Below are 15502 nucleotides of genomic sequence, written 5' to 3'. Positions count from 1 at the left end.
TCATCAAAGTTTGTGTTTTTGAACTGCAAAACTTGGAACCGTGTTCTTCTTTTCCATATCCTTTTTGTGATATTAAACCATACTGTTTGATGATCACTGGTGCTGAGGTGGGCGCCCACCTGGACATCAGAGACGTTATCTCCATTAGTGAGCACTAAATCTAGTATAGCTCCCTCTCTCGTGGGTTCCATTATCATTTGTTTGAACAAAGCTCCTTGCAGGGCATCCACTATTTCCCTACTATTGTTAGATTCTGCAGATGGGATTCTCCAGTCTACATCCGGCAAACTAAAGTCTCCAACGATCACCACTTCTCCCAGATCTCTGTCAAGCTCTTCCTTTTGATTTGGAGGCCTGTAAACCACTCCAATAAAAATGGATGCCCCCATCTTTTTTTAGGTTGGCCCATAGTGCTTCTTCATTGCCCCATCTTCCTTGCAGCTCAGATGTTTGGATATTATTTCTGATATAAAGAGCCACTCCTCCCCCTTTCCTATCCTCTCTGTCCTTTCTTATCAAGTTATAGCCCGGTATTGCCGTATCCCAATCATGAGATTGCGTGAACCACGTCTCCGTGACAGCAACAACATCCAAGTCCGCCTCCACCATTAGGGCTTGCAGATTTGGGATTTTATTGCCCAAACTACAAGCATTTGTGCTCATAGCTTTCCAGCTATGAGAATAGGAGAAAATTATTTTCACTCAGTGCATAGTTAAGCTCTGGAATTAATTGCCAGAGGATGTGGTTACAGCAGTTAGTGTAACTGGACTTAAAAAAGGTTTGGATAAGGTCCTTAGAGAATAAATCCATAAACTGCTATTAATTAATAAGCAATAGTAGCTTGAAATTTATTTATATGTTTGGGTACTTGGATTTGCCACTGATGGAAACAGGATGCTCGGCTTGATGAACCCTTGGTCTGACCCAGTATGGCAATTCTTATGTTCTAAGGTCCTGACTAGTCTCTGCTTTGCCTGGGTCTACCTGCCGACAATGGGAATCCGCACAGCTCCTCCCTGCAGATACAGTCAATCCTGCTTCACGCAAGGGTCCACAGATACAACAAAAGGTCTCAAAAGAGGAAGCTCAGGAGAGAGACTTTGAGGAGGTGCTGTGTGCACTATGTTTGCCACACAAAGTGGGTCTAGGCTATCCATGCCTTGCAAGCTTCCCATTAATTACTACACTCCAGAGCTCACGCTGTAACTAGGAATAAGAGTTATGCACGATTACATGTTCTCAGAAAGGAGCTGCTACACGTTTATTTATTTATTTATTTATTTTATTTAGCATTTTTATATACCGACTTTCCAATAACAGAATTACTGATCAATTCGGTTTACATTCTGAACACTAACAGTGACAAGTAAATATCTTACAATGAACAGGTCGAAATAACTTGGATTAAGATATATGGGGTTAATAACATAATTCAAAGATACGGTGCCTAATGTAGGCTAAATAGACAGGTGATAGGTATAAAGTTAGGTTTGATTATGAGCCACTGCTGCTGACTCTTGTTGCTGTGAGGTGCTGAGAGCAGGGCCCAGGAGCTGGTCTGGATCTGAGCATCAGAGAGTGATGATTTTTCTGTGGTACACCTGAACAGGTCTAAAGGTCCACTGGTTGGAAAACACTGCGTATTTAGCTGAAAAGAGGACTGGATTTGGATTTAATTACTCACCTTTACTAATCTGAATTTGAGGTGAGTTACAGGTACAACAGAAGGACCCTGCATCAGAGGGCTTACAATCGAATATAAAACTAGGCCCCGAAATTCAATCCAGTTTCTAAACACACAAGCTAATTTTTTAAATTCCAGTTTCATTAAGCTAATCTTATTCTAATGGAGCAGGAGTTTAAAATGTACATAACTCATATTTTATGTGCAGAAATGTTTTCTGCACATAAAATGATTTATATGTATAAATAATGCTTTCTGCACTAAAAATTTTTTTTGTGTGCACAACTCATACTTTATACAGAGAAAGCATGGTTTATGTGCACAAATCAAGTTTTCCATATATAAAATACCATTTATGTGCACAAAAAACACTTTTTACACAGAAAGCAATTTTTGTACATATAAATCATATGCCATGTGTAGAAAACGTGATTTTTGTGCACAAAGCATGTTTTCTGTACATAAAATACCAAGCAGAGGTCCCAGCACAGGAACTCCAGCTTTTGCCCATAGACTAACATTAATCCTGGAAATGTTATTCCACCTCAGACTAGGAATTAAGTTTCCAACAGTGAGAAAACACAAACAGTCCGATGCAGTAAGACAGGCGCTCAAAACGGGCGCTTGTATTCAATGCCTGTTCTAACACGTTCACATCCACATCCCCTGTGCACCGGATGCAGTATTATTTAAATGAGAGTGAAATCAGGGCTGCATAAATAAGGGAGAATTGTATGTTTCTGGCACTCAAAGAAGTTTATTGCATTGGATGCTGGTTGCGTTCATAATAAAGCAACCTTTTTTTCATTATTTAGCCGAGGTTCATAGACTTAACTGATTTTAATGATGGAATTTATATTAGACACCCAATGCTACAGGTGCTAAATTAGGCATTCACAACAAAAGTGTGCTTCTTTTTTGATCAAATCAAAACATAAATATCTTTTCCGCCACTGGAAGCACTAAATTCAAGAGTCTGAATGACACTAAGGAGGACACATTTATTGCAACATAGAGGACCATATTTTTTTCTGTTTCTCATGAACCCTTGACTGTGAGTTAACTTTACTCCACTTCCGGAACTGAAGTTAAATTCTCCGTGTTAGAAAATGTGTGTAGGGGTGGGACTGTGATTTAAGAGACTTCCGGGAGGCCTGAGAGGGAGACGCCGCCCGTTTATCCGCCCCGACGCCGTGCAGCTGGGGCATAAGAAACAGCATGCAGTGGGGTGCCGCCGCTGGCACGCCAAAGCCACATGCCTAAGGGGCATGTCCCTTAGCACCAATTTTCTCTATCCCCTGGATAATGGGGAAGAAAAAGAGAAAAAGGAAGGTCAGTTTCATCCCACGTATATCCACACCAATCCAAGGACCCATGGATTTTCACGTGTTCCTCGCAGACTCATCACTACAGGCAACACTGGGTTCAGAGTCTACAGATTCCTCTCTTAGTCCAGACGCCCGCTTCCCTCCTCCTCTTCTGACACTTCTACCCACGCTGGAGGATGCAAAACCTGCTGCTGCGAGTAATGAGAGAGACCAATTGTCGCTTGTGTCTTTAAAAAGTGATTTTAAAACTTCTATTGTTGTGGTTAATGCGGAATCTCTGAGGGAGGATGTTTTTCTGTCATCGAAGTCTTCCCCAGGGAAGGAACCCACATGAGGGGTAACAGACCAGTCCCGGCACCTGAAATCAGCTTCACGTGGGCTGAAGCAGTAGGAGCTTTATAAGAACTTGGGGAAATCTCTCTGCAAGACATCTGGAGAATAAGTGCAAGGATGGAGTTGAATTTGAAAGATACTGTTTCTCAACTTTCAGGTCAATCCAGTAAAGTGTGGCCGCGTTTACCCCGCTTTCTACTCACTTTCCGGCCGCGTTAGCCCTTCCTGCGATCCACAATCCCCTTTAACCTACTCTTACCGTGTCCTTAAATCCCCAGGTAACCCCTTCCGCCCGTGGCATGTATATTACATGTAAACGATCAAATTAGCTATTCCCTACCATCCAGTAATGCGCCCCCCCCCGACTATCGCTTTTTTACCCTGCCGTTTTGCCGCGCGTTTAACCTGCTAACTTACCGCCTACCCTTACCCCTGCGTTAGAGGCAGGGGTAAGGGTAGGCGGCAAACTTTCCCCCAGCCCCCGCTCACCTGCCCTGGCCGCGTCCATGGGTGCTGGTCTCCGGGGCTTCCAAAGCTTACCATAAGCTCTCCCAAAGCGATGTACATTGCTGTACGCCAAACTTATTGCATCAGCAGTAAAATTTGCACACAAAGAGGACGATGCAATAAATCGGCACGGAAAACGGGCGCTCAGTGTTGAGCGCCCGCTTTCCTATTGCGCACCCAGCACCTCTGATGGGCCCGAAACCGAATATTTAAATGAGGGGGGGGGGGTCACGCTGCCAAGGAGGTGCTAGGGACAAATGTGCGCCCCTCGCGCCTCCTTGGCAGCGGGCACCCAGGGGAGGTGTCTGCCAGCGGGTTAGGAAAGCGGATGCGCAATCTTACGAGCATCCATTTTCCTAACCTGACCGCCTGCATACTTTTTTTTTTTTTTTTTAAACCTTTTGGTTCCTCTGATTTAATATCGCCATGATATTAAGTCGGAGGATGTACAGAAAAGCAGTATTTTGATTTCGGGCTGCTCAGAAATTAACACCTGCTCCTTACCTCTCACACTCTTATCCGGTCTAACTCTAAACTGCGCCCAATACTGGTAACGTGGTTTCCTGTTTCCTCCCAGGCTTTTAACTTTTACTATAGCCTTGATTACTTCACAAAACGACGTTTCTCTTCTTCCTTAAAGTACCCGTCGAAATAGGAGGGCAGCTGCTATTTCACTAAAGCAGTTAATTATGTCTGACCCAGCTCAGGACCTGCCCTCTTGGACTACGATTTTTTTTTTTTATTTGCGATCGCTCATGTAGTAAACAGAAATAGAAACTTAAATTGAAACTGGGGGGAAAAAAAATCTCAAGTATCCAAGTCTTGGAGCCGCTGTTTTCCCTCAGGCGGTAGCTGCTGGCTTTAGCGAGGAGAGGATGGGAGGGATTAAGGACTCTTTGCCACGTGATAGGGAGGGAAGGGCTGGCTTTTTTGTTAGATCGGAGGGCTGGAGGCTGTGGCAGCAGGGAAGGGAGGGGTTGCGGGGTCGCGGAGTGGCCGGGATTATGAGTGACAAAGGCGGCAGCAGCCCTCACAGGACCGAGAGCCGCGGCTGAGAGTACCCCCCCCCCCACTCCCCCGAGAGTGGGCTGGGGAGAAACCCCCGGCGATCCTCTGCCCCCATCCGCGGACCATGGCTTCCCCCCGGAAAGGATTTTACCGGCAGGAGATCACGAAAACCATGTGGGAGGTGCGGGAGAGGTACCGGGACCTGGTGGCCGTGGGATCGGGAGCGTACGGCACAGTCTGGTGAGGCTTTTCTTTCTCTCTCTCTCCCTCCCTGTCCATTGTGAGCGCTACAAAGAGGAGCCCCGGGGCTCTGGGTCTGCCCCGGCGTGAGCCGCGCCGCGGTTGTGCCTGTCCGGGTGCAGGGACGCGCGCGATCTCTAGGTGCGCGCGCGCGCTGGGTTTGTGCCTGCCTGGCGCTCTCTCTTCTGCCCCTTTTGACATGGGTTGTGGGTTTCCTTTTGGAAAGTGGGGGGGGGGGGGGGGGGGGTGTGTTTCTTATCAGCTTGGACTTTGTTCGGCGCTCTGTGAATTTCCCTCGCCGCATCTCTTCCTGGTTTCACTGCAAAACAATCATCCGTTTTCTTTGCCTCAGTGCCCACATTTTGACAGCTCACTCTCGGGGAGTTTTCCTTGAGTAATGGTTGTTTCCTGTTCTCTGAAAGTCTCCTCCGAGCAGATCATCCGTGAAATATTCGGCTTTCAAAAACACAATTCGCTTGATAATTGAATGCCTCTTACTTTTCGCATACACTGGAGATACAGAAATGAAGTCACTTTCTCATGCCACTGTGGTTTTTTTGTTGTTGTTTTTTAAATCAAGATTTCCGTAACAAGGCCATTCAGAGCTCTGCTGGAGATTTTCAGGAGTTTCGTAGATCTGCTAATTTGGCTGGAGACTCAGACGTATACATTCAATAAATTCTCAAAATTCAGGGGTGAAGTGGGGGTGTTCAGGCAGCAGGCTGGAGCAGTGCAAGGTTTGCTAACAAGTGCTTTCTTTTGCACTTTGCCTTTCCAGCTCTGCTATAGATGGACGAACTGGAGCTAAAGTAGCCATCAAGAAGCTGTATCGCCCATTTCAGTCCGAGTTGTTTGCCAAGAGAGCTTACCGAGAGCTCCGGCTCCTCAAGCACATGCAGCATGAAAACGTGAGTACTGCCATGGATCTGCCGATCTTAAAGGCCAGGTGCTCACCTTCAGCCCTGTCATAGGATCCAAGGAGCATGCTGGAGAAACCAACACAGGAAAATCGAATCGGACTTAACTAGCAGAGCAGGGTTGCCAACCATCAGTAAATTTACTGACAGTCAGTAAAAAAGCAAAAAAAATAAAAAACTGACCTGTCTGTAAAAATAACTTACTGTCAGTAAAACTGTCAAGGGTGATTGATGGTCCTCAGTCTCTGGTGTCAATGAAAAAAGGTTGTCAGTAAAGATCTAGCAGACTCTGTAAAAAAATAAATAAATAAAATTTGATGGCAACCCAGCTGGCATGCATATTCGTGCTCTAATACTAGTGGAGCAAGGAATATGTTGTGGTTTTCATTGACAGATCTGTCAGTACTGAAAAGCATGTGGAAGACAATAGATGAGGTGCTATCCATTCCCAGCCTCTGAATCTGATTTAAGATTAGGCAGAATACCGTGGGTGGGTGACTTCATCCCCAGAAATGAAAGCGCAGTGGGACACTCCCAGTTTTTGGGGGCCTTTAGAAAACAGTGCCCTAAGCATTTGCCTGTGTTGCCTATGCCTAAATCCAGTCCTGACGAGCCTTATATTGGTGTCAAAGAATTCTGCCAACGGTGAAGCTTGAATGATGTTTTTTGGTGGAAAGTTAAGTTCTACAATAAGGGATAATGATATGAGGTTGGAGGGTGTAGCCTCAAGAGTGACGTGAGGACGTATTTCTACCCCAAGAAGGTGGCAGATGTGTAGAGTAGCCTCCAAATAGAAATAGTGGGATCACAGTTTAAGGGGCCATGGGACCTGGACACTGGACCCCTTACCGATGGAGCGGTGAGGATGAAACCAAAGATCAAGTTGGGGTCTGCTGTCTTGCCTTGGTTAGGGGAACATGGCGGGATGGGTCTTGTGGTTTTCATCTGCCTTCAGTTGCTCTTTTCTTCTGTTGTCAGTGGTGCTCTGAAACATCAATATAGGAGTAGCTCCCCCCATCTATTATTATTTTTAACATTGATTTTTGACTGACTGGGACCAATATGAGAAAAGAAGTAGGAGCCACTACGGCATGAAAAACAGCCAAAAGGCAGAGCAGAAGATGTGAGTGATATAGTCAGTGGGCCATCCATAAATGATGGCGAGCTTCGGAAGGGGGGGGGGGGTGTTCTAAGTTGAGGTTTGGAGATTTGTGATGAGGGGGGAGGGGTTCATGTCATGCCAAAATAGTGTGATGTCATTCATGGACGGCCCCCAGGTTATCGTAGGCACTCTGTGATGCGGGCAGGTTACATCTGTCACGTGTGATTATACTAACCTAGAGCACAATGACAAGTCCCTTTGAAATATCTTAGAATTTATTATCAAGTCTTTCCAGTTACGGTTGCCATGAGGACTTTAGGACTGGACCTGCCTGCTCATGTTCTCAGAGTTACTGGGAAAACGGATTCCAGGGATGCTGTCACAAAATTCCCATCCATAGTTTCTGATAAGCTGGAGCCTGCCTCCCAGTCTGGCACAACATAACCAGGCTCTGGAGAAGGTAACTCCCTAACAGTGGGATACCAGAAAAATGATTGATTTTGGAATCAATTGTGCCTGTATTGATATTGTGAGTTTTCATGTTATGTGGACAGATTTAATTTGTCATGACACAGGAGTAACTTTCTAGTTTTGTGGTGCTGAAATTCAGAGCAGCATTTCTCACCAAATCATTTTAAAAAGTAAAACCATGCATCGTGTGTGCTATTGTATTTTCAGAGTGTACTTAGTAACTAGTAATATCTGTTACATTTTCAGTGTTCTTGTTTCTTTGTAGTTCTTTTCTTTCCTTGGTAGCAGTCACTAATGCCTCCGTACAAGTCTGTGAGATGTCATCTGGAGGCCATGCCACTGAAAGAATGTAGACGGAGCAAAGGCAGTTCAGAAGAGGATTACTAAAATCTGCACCTAAAAATGTATACCTTGGAAGAGAACAGGGGGATGGAATATGATTGAGACATTCAGATACCTGCAAGGCATACATAATGCACAGGAATGCAAGCCTGTGAGTGTGAGAACCTGTGTGGGTAGGGAGGGAGAAGAGAGCCTGTGCATGTGTGTGAGGGAGTAGGAGTGTGCATGAGAATGAATTCATATGTTAGGGAGTTTATGTATATGAGAGAGAATAAAGTATGCACTCTCCCTCTTTTCCACTAATCTATGACAATCTCAGGATGGCTGGAAATCAAAAGTTCACAGGTATGGGAAGGAGGCCTCAGTGGGCCATGAGCGGAGCCCATCCCGTTCATAGTTGAATATGAGGAAGGCGCTGTGGGCCGCAGCTAATGACCTCAACGTGGCCTGTGAGTGTGTGTGTGTGCATGCACCAAAGGACAGGCACAGTGACGGCCTTTGTGCCCGCGTGAGGCTGTGTGTTTGTGTGTGAGAGGGAACCCATGTGAAGGGATGTGCAGGGGTGTATGAGTGTGCAAAAGAGAGAAGGAGCTTGGTGAGTGTGTGTTTGCCAGAAAGAGATGGAGCCTATAGGAGGGTACATGAGTGTGCGAGAGAGAGGGAGCCTGTTTAAGGATGTGTGTTTGAGAGAAGGACAGAGGGAGCCTGTGAGGGCTAGGGTGACCAACTGTGAAAAAGCAAGCTTGTGTGTCAGTGCATCCATTGAGAGAGAGGGAGTGTGTGTGAGTGAGAGAATCAACGTGTGTGTACATGAGAGAAGAAAGTTTGTGCATTCCCCTCGCCTCCCTCCACTCCCCAATAATCCATGACAATCTCAGAATGATTGAAAATCAAAAGTTTCCAGCTATAGACAGTTGAAGGTTTTTAAATCCTTAAATATTGGGTATTATTTGATTAGTTTGCTGTTTTTAAACATGTTATTGGTGGTTGGGAAATTTTATAAAGTTTTTAAGTTTAAATGAGCTTTTAAATATTAGAGGTTCTGTTCATCAGATGCTTTGAATTATTTACTCTTTATTAATATGGTTTTAGTATTACAATTGATGTTTTATATTTCTTGATGTATTAGTTATTTTATGAGAAATTGTGATGTTTCTGTTTTTCCATTATTGCACTGCATGTAGAGCTGCATTTCCAGTTCAGTTCTTGTCATGTTTTTATTTATACTATGGTCTCTTTATTCTGTTTTTGGCAAGTGTCTGACTCTGCATGTGTGACTGAGGAGAGGTAGCTAGCATGTAGCTTCTGTGCAGGAATCTGTTGCAGCTTGGTTTGTTCTTTCTCCATTATAGGAAGCCTATTGGTGTTTTAGGGTCGGGTGTAATATTTGCAGTGCTGCCTTTTTATGAGTAAGGTTGTTACTGTTGGAGTGCTGGCAGTTCATCCTGTTTTTGTCTGGGAAGCTTACCATTTTGTAATAGTAATTTAATGTATTCATGGCTTTCTGAGGGCCAAGCCCACAAACAATGCATGTTACAATAGGCCTGATACCATGAGATCAAAGTGGATGATCTGAAATAGATGCAAATTAATGCAAATGAGGGGGGGGACAAATAGACCTCCTTGTGATTCCTCTTCTTCCCCCCCCCCCCCCCCCCCCCCCAGAGTACTCAAGTGTCCAGTCGTGGTCTGTGGAAAAGTTGGCAGCCCCATCAGACATTTCAAAAGGGTTTCCTCTACCATTGTTAGACTTAATCCTATCTCCCTGCAGTCCTCTCACCGCTCTAACACATCACTTCCCTCTTCCTGTCCTCACACCTCTATTGTAGAGTAATCTGTAAATCAGTTGTACATTCAGACAACATCAGTCTTTACCTGCTTATTTTGTTTTGACCTGATGAAGGGAGTCTCAGCTCCCGAAAGCTCGTCAAGAAATATATTAAGTTAGTCCAACTACAAGGGATCAGTGCTTGTGTCTTTGGGCTAAAATGAGCTTCGGTTTTACTGCTCTGCTGAAAGAACACGTCAGTATCCCAGTAATTTGATTTCCGTACTTGTTCTTTGCGAAGTCTCTTTTAGATCTTCTCTCTTCTTCCTGTTACTGTTATCATGTGGCATCTCATCACATTTGTGCAAAACTGGGGACTCTCAGATGCTCAGGATGCTCGGCTCCAAATGGTTCTTTCTAGGGAATAAAGTTTGGTTATGAAGGGCAGATCAGCAAAGCTGAGGCGGCGCTGAGTGACAAGACTCTTGTGTATGATAGTTTCACAGTTCTTATGTGAGGGAACCTTATCTGAGAAAAGAGACCAGAGGCTTGATTTAGCAAGGGATTTTTTTCCCGCGGCCACAGGCTTCCCCGTTAATCAGATCTCAAATGCTTTCGGTACTGAACCAAGGGAAGAATTCTCATGGAGGCCACATGGAGAAGGAGGTTCCTGCAGGAACTGAGGGTGCAAGCCGCTGCTCTTTTCTCTTAGATCACAAATCTCTGATATAACTCTTTCATCTTTAAAGCCAGGGATACCTTTGATAGGACCAGAGGTAGCAGTACATGACGTGGTCTCAAAAATGTATGGATCCAGGAGGAGCCATTAAAGATATAAACACCACATTCAGTGGACACAGCGAGTAATTAACAACTAATAACTAAGAGAGCCCACAGAATTCTTGCAGATTATATATATTTTAAAAAAATGAATAATTCAGTTCTTTATGTGCAGGTAAAAAAAAAAGGCAAGCTCATACATAGGCCAACATTTCACTGATTTTGTACAGAACATTTGGCTGTATTTCTTAATCATCACTTGCTCAAAAAAAACACTTGTCGTTATTCTGTGTCCAAACAAAACCTTCTCTTAATTTCATTGGGGTGATTTTTAAAAGTGTTGCTCACGTTAAAAGACCCATATATGCGAGTATATGAGCCACACGTGAGCGATGCATTTTTTAAAAAGCACAAATTATGTGTGCATATGCACGTGGACGAGTAAAAAAAAAACAAAAACAAGGGGGGGACGGAGTTAGGGAGTGTCGGAGGCATTCTGGGTATTGACCCAAATGCATGCGCGTACGTCCATATTTTAAATCTAGGAGGAGGCGATCCGGGCCCGTCCGGAATCGCCGCCCATAACATGGGCACGAGCGAGGGACGGAAGCGCAGAGGGGGGAGCTGGGGGGAGGGGGGAAGGATTGAGCTGGCGGGGCACCAATGGGAGGCAGCATCTTTTGAATGCTGCGCTCCCATTGGTGGTAAGGCAGGACAGTAAGGGGAAAGAGCAGGGAGGTGGTCAGTTGCGATCCAGGCAGCGTAGCAAGCAGAGCATTTTCTGTTTGCTGCGTGTCTGGGTTCCAACTGACTTGTGCACTTGCTCCCAGCGACTTTCGGCGCCCCCCACCTTCATGATGAGGCGTTCCCGAGCGCAGGCGGCGCCTAAATCGCGGGCCCGGTCCTCCCGCGCGTCTTCTTCGGCGGCTGTTTCGCAGCGGCGTTCCTCCACGGCTCCAACTTGCCCTTCGCCGGCTCCGGACCTGCATCTGGCGGTGAGTCCCGCAGCCCCCCCTGCTCCTTACCCCCCCCCCCTTCCCCGCTCGTTCCTATTCCTGCCCCCGCCTGCCCCCCTCCCCCTCCCGTCTTCGTCGCTGCGGACTCTGGGGAAAGCGGACCGGTGCCGGACACCCCCCCTCCTGCTGTCAGCCCGGGCTCTCATTTCGGCCTTTTCTCGGCCCCCCCCGCTCCTCCGGCGCTGCTTCCTGCTGTTTGTGGGGCTCCGGTCTTGCCTGTCTTGCCCGCGTGGCCGGCTGGCCCCCCCCCTTCAGCTGCTGCCGCCCCCCCGGCCCTCCCAGCGCCATTGCTTCCCTCCTTGGCTTCGGGGCCTTTGCCTGTTTCATCTTCCCCGGCGGAGCGGCCACCCTCTGGCCGGGCTGTAGCTTCTCCCGCTGCGCCAGGACCCGTCCTTGCCAGGGCACGCACCCGCTCAGGCCGGTCCCGAGTAGGCCGGTCCCCCGCAGGAGCGGACCATGCGGTTCGCCATCGTGGCGCAGCTCGGCGGCCTTTCCCGGGGCAACCCCCCGTGTCCTCTCCTCGGGGTAGGCGCCGCACCCCTTTTGTTTGCCCTACCCCCCCTGCCCCTGTTTCTCCGCTGCCTTGCCCCCCCGGCACGCCCGCCCCGGCTGTTACGGCGGAGCTTATAGCCGAAGTTTTGAATCACTTGGCAAGGTCCGGGTACCGCTTCGTTTATGGCCCAGGTGATGTTAGCGTGGGCGGAGGCGCGGGCGTTGGTGGGTGGCCGCCCATGTCAGGGGTCCCGATGGGCGCCCCGATTTTCCCTGCTGCCACTGGCCCCGCTGCTGACTCTCCGGGAGCATCGCAGCACCTGGAGCAGCCTCTGCCCGCGAGCGCAGCGCGGCGCACGGGGGTCCCGAGGGAACATGGCGGGAGGAGTTTTTTCCCAGATGCTGCCGAGGATGATCTCCCTGGCCCGTCCAGCCGTGAAGCATGGAGGAACTGGGAGGCCCAAGGTGCCACGACTCTGGCTGATGGTGCAGGCGAGCAGCGGACTGAGGCCACGGAACAGCAGACGGAGGGCGCTCTCAGTGATCACGCTGATGTGGGTAAGGATGGGTCACTGCGCCGGGGGGGTCGCAGTAAGGGGAAGAGGCGGCGTTCTCGGGCCGAGTCCAGTGTTAGCTCTTCCTCCTCGGCTTCGAGTATTAGCACGGCTCCACACAGCCGGCAGGTTTTGCTAGGGGATGGTCCTAAATGTGAGGCGGGTCACCCGGCCGTGGCGCCCTTATCTGAATTATGGGAGGAGGTCCCGACTCGGTTGGTTAAGCGTATTCGTAAGCGCAAGTTCGTTAATATTTTCAAGCTCCTAGAAGGCAGACTGGGGGGGAAGAGGTTATCTAAGAAAGCCAAAAAGCGTCTCAGGAAATCTGGTTCGGCCCCGCGCATTGCTAAAAACATCGTCAATTGGATGCGGGGGTTTTTACGGTTAGCCAGTGTAGTTAGTCACTTTGAGCCCTCTCAGTACGGTGCTTTGCTGTCCTACGCGGACAGCATCTTGGGCGCATTCCGGGACTATGATGGTTGGGCCTGGCTCAACTACGACGAGAAATTCCGGGACAAGATGGCAGGGAACACGTATACGTCCTGGGGCTCCCAGGATATTCATCTGTGGTTAACACAGATGACTAATAAGAGCGCAGGGTCTGTGCGCACCAGTCAACTGGGTACCGGAGCTTCCGTCCCTGTTGGTGCGGTGCCGGCCCCCGGGGCTGGTGGGTATTCCTTTCGGGCTGGGGGGCCGCGACCAGGTGGGGCTGGCTCCAAGGGTACGGGGGGGGCAGCGGACGTTTGTTGGCGCTACAACAAACTCATGTGCCTGTTTCCTCAGTGTAAGTTCCGACATGCTTGCGCAACCTGCGGCGGCGCGCACTCTGCCCTCAAGTGTTCGCAAGGGGCGGGAATCGGGGTCCCCAAGGGACCCAAATAGGTCCCTTTTACTTAACAAGGCGGCCTCCCCTATTTTCGTTCCCGAGTTGATCGCGGGTTTGAGTGCATATCCGGATAGGATAGCAGCCGCTCTCTTGCGGGACGGGTTTAGGGACGGTTTTCGTATCCCATATACGGGTCCGGGGCATGGGGGCAGGGCGAGAAATTCTAAGTCTGTCCTTACCCTGGCCCCGGTGGCCAAGGCCAAATTGCAGGAGGAACTTGATCTGGGGCGTATGATCGGCCCTTTTGCGGCTCGCCCATACGAGCGGATGCACTTATCCCCATTGGCTGTCATTCCTAAAAAAGTAGCTGGTAAATTTCGTCTGATTCTGAATTTATCCCATCCGGCAGGGGGGTCAGTTAATGATTTTATTCCGAAGGCGGCGTGTGCGGTGAAGTACGCCTCCTTTGACGACGCGGTGGCGTTGGTGCGTAAAGCTGGGCCGGGAGCCTTGATGGCGAAGGCCGACATTGAATCGGCATTTCGATTGCTGCCCATTCACCCGTCTTGTTTCCCGTTGTTGGGCTTCTCCTTTGAGGGTGGGTACTTCATTGATCGTTGCTTGCCGATGGGCTGCGCGGTGTCGTGTGCTTTTTTCGAGGCGTTCAGCACGTTTATTCACTGGGCTACGATCCGGCATAATGGGTGCGCTGACTCGCTGCATTACCTAGATGACTTTTTCTTTGTTGGTCCTGGCGATTCGGATGCATGTCTGCAGCAGTTATGTGGTTTTCTCCACATGGCTGCACGTTTTGGCGTCCCGATTGCGCAGGACAAGACGGAGGGTCCTGTCACCCGCCTCACGTTCCTGGGTATTGAGCTGGATACCGTGGCCATGGTTTGTCGTTTACCATTAGATAAAGTACACCAGCTGCGGACCTTGGTCCACACGGTGAAAGGGGCGGTCAAGGTTACCTTGCGTCAGTTACAATCGTTGATTGGCTCCTTGAATTTTGCGTGTCGTGTCATCCCCATGGGGCGGGCATTCATTCGTCGATTGTCCTCCCGCACGGTTGGTGTTCGGTTGGGTCATCACTTCATTCGCGTGTCCAAGCCGGTAAAGGAGGAATTGGCGATCTGGGAGGAATTTTTGCACTCGTTCAATGGTGTTTGCCTGATGAGGGCGCCGGAAGTGTCCACGGACGAGCTCGAGTTGTATTCTGATGCCGCGGGGGCGTCGGGTTTGGGCCTCTACTTTAGCGGTCGGTGGTGTGCTGAGCCCTGGCCTGCTTCTTGGTTTGCCGAGGGTATCGTGCGGAACATTACCTTCCTCGAACTTTTCCCGATTGTGGTGGCCTTGACTATCTGGGGGCAGCACCTGGCGAATCGGCAACTTGTCTGGTGGTGCGATAATTTTGCAGTCGTCTAGGTGGTGAACAAGCAGTCGGCTAAGTGCCCTAAGGTGTCCGCTCTTTTACGAGTTATGGTATTATTATGCTTACAGTTGAATGTTCATTTGCGTGCGCATCATGTACCAGGGTCCTTGAACCACATAGCTGATGCTCTCTCTCGTTTTAAGTGGGACTCCTTTCGGGCGGCGGCGCCTCAGGCAGAACGGCTGGGAGAGCCAGTCCCGGCACACTTGTGGACCCTTGGCCTGACGACATCTGGGACTTGATCCGGTGTTCCGTGGCTCCGACGACGTGGAGATCCTATGTGGCGGGGAACGCTGCCGTCCATCGCTTTCTCTTATCACAGGGCTGGTCTGGAGGCCGGGTGCCCGATGCGGCGATGGTCCAGTTCATCTTGTGGGCTAAGAACGCGGGTTTCTCCCTGGCGGCAGTTCGGGGTCAATTAGCGGGTTTTGCGTTTTTTCGCAAGTTGGAGGGTCACGTCCCTCCTTTGCGCAGTTTCCTTGTTACGAAGCTGTTAGCCGGCTGGGGCAGGGGGTCGGGTGTCCGGGTGGATAGACGGCGGCCTATTCGGTATGGGGATTTGGTCGCCATAGCCTCCGGTCTGCAGGCGATTTGTGGCTCGCCTTACGAGCTGTTGTTGTTTCGATTGGCTTTTTCTTGGGCCTTTTTTGGTGCTCTTCGCATTGGGGAATTGGTTGCACGGTCCAAGACGGCCG

The 15502-nt window shown here is 49.0% G+C and overlaps 1 protein-coding gene across 1 annotated transcript in view; it reads left to right on the top strand.

The window, feature by feature from the left end:
* Positions 1–4772: 4772 nt before the first annotated feature.
* The window catches only part of MAPK12 (mitogen-activated protein kinase 12), a 93903-nt gene continuing 83173 nt past the window's right edge, over positions 4773–15502 (top strand). Inside the window, exons 1-2 of the mRNA XM_029615107.1 lie at positions 4773–5101; positions 5880–6009. Coding sequence (XP_029470967.1) covers positions 4986–5101; positions 5880–6009 — 246 coding nt within the window. The 5' untranslated portion in view covers positions 4773–4985. The remainder of the gene's footprint in view (positions 5102–5879; positions 6010–15502) is intronic.

Source organism: Rhinatrema bivittatum, chromosome 9 (genome assembly GCF_901001135.1).
Source record: "Rhinatrema bivittatum chromosome 9, aRhiBiv1.1, whole genome shotgun sequence".
Taxonomy (NCBI): domain Eukaryota; kingdom Metazoa; phylum Chordata; class Amphibia; order Gymnophiona; family Rhinatrematidae; genus Rhinatrema; species Rhinatrema bivittatum.
Note: the sequence above shows the minus strand (reverse complement) of the source record. Positions and strands in the feature narration are given on the sequence as shown.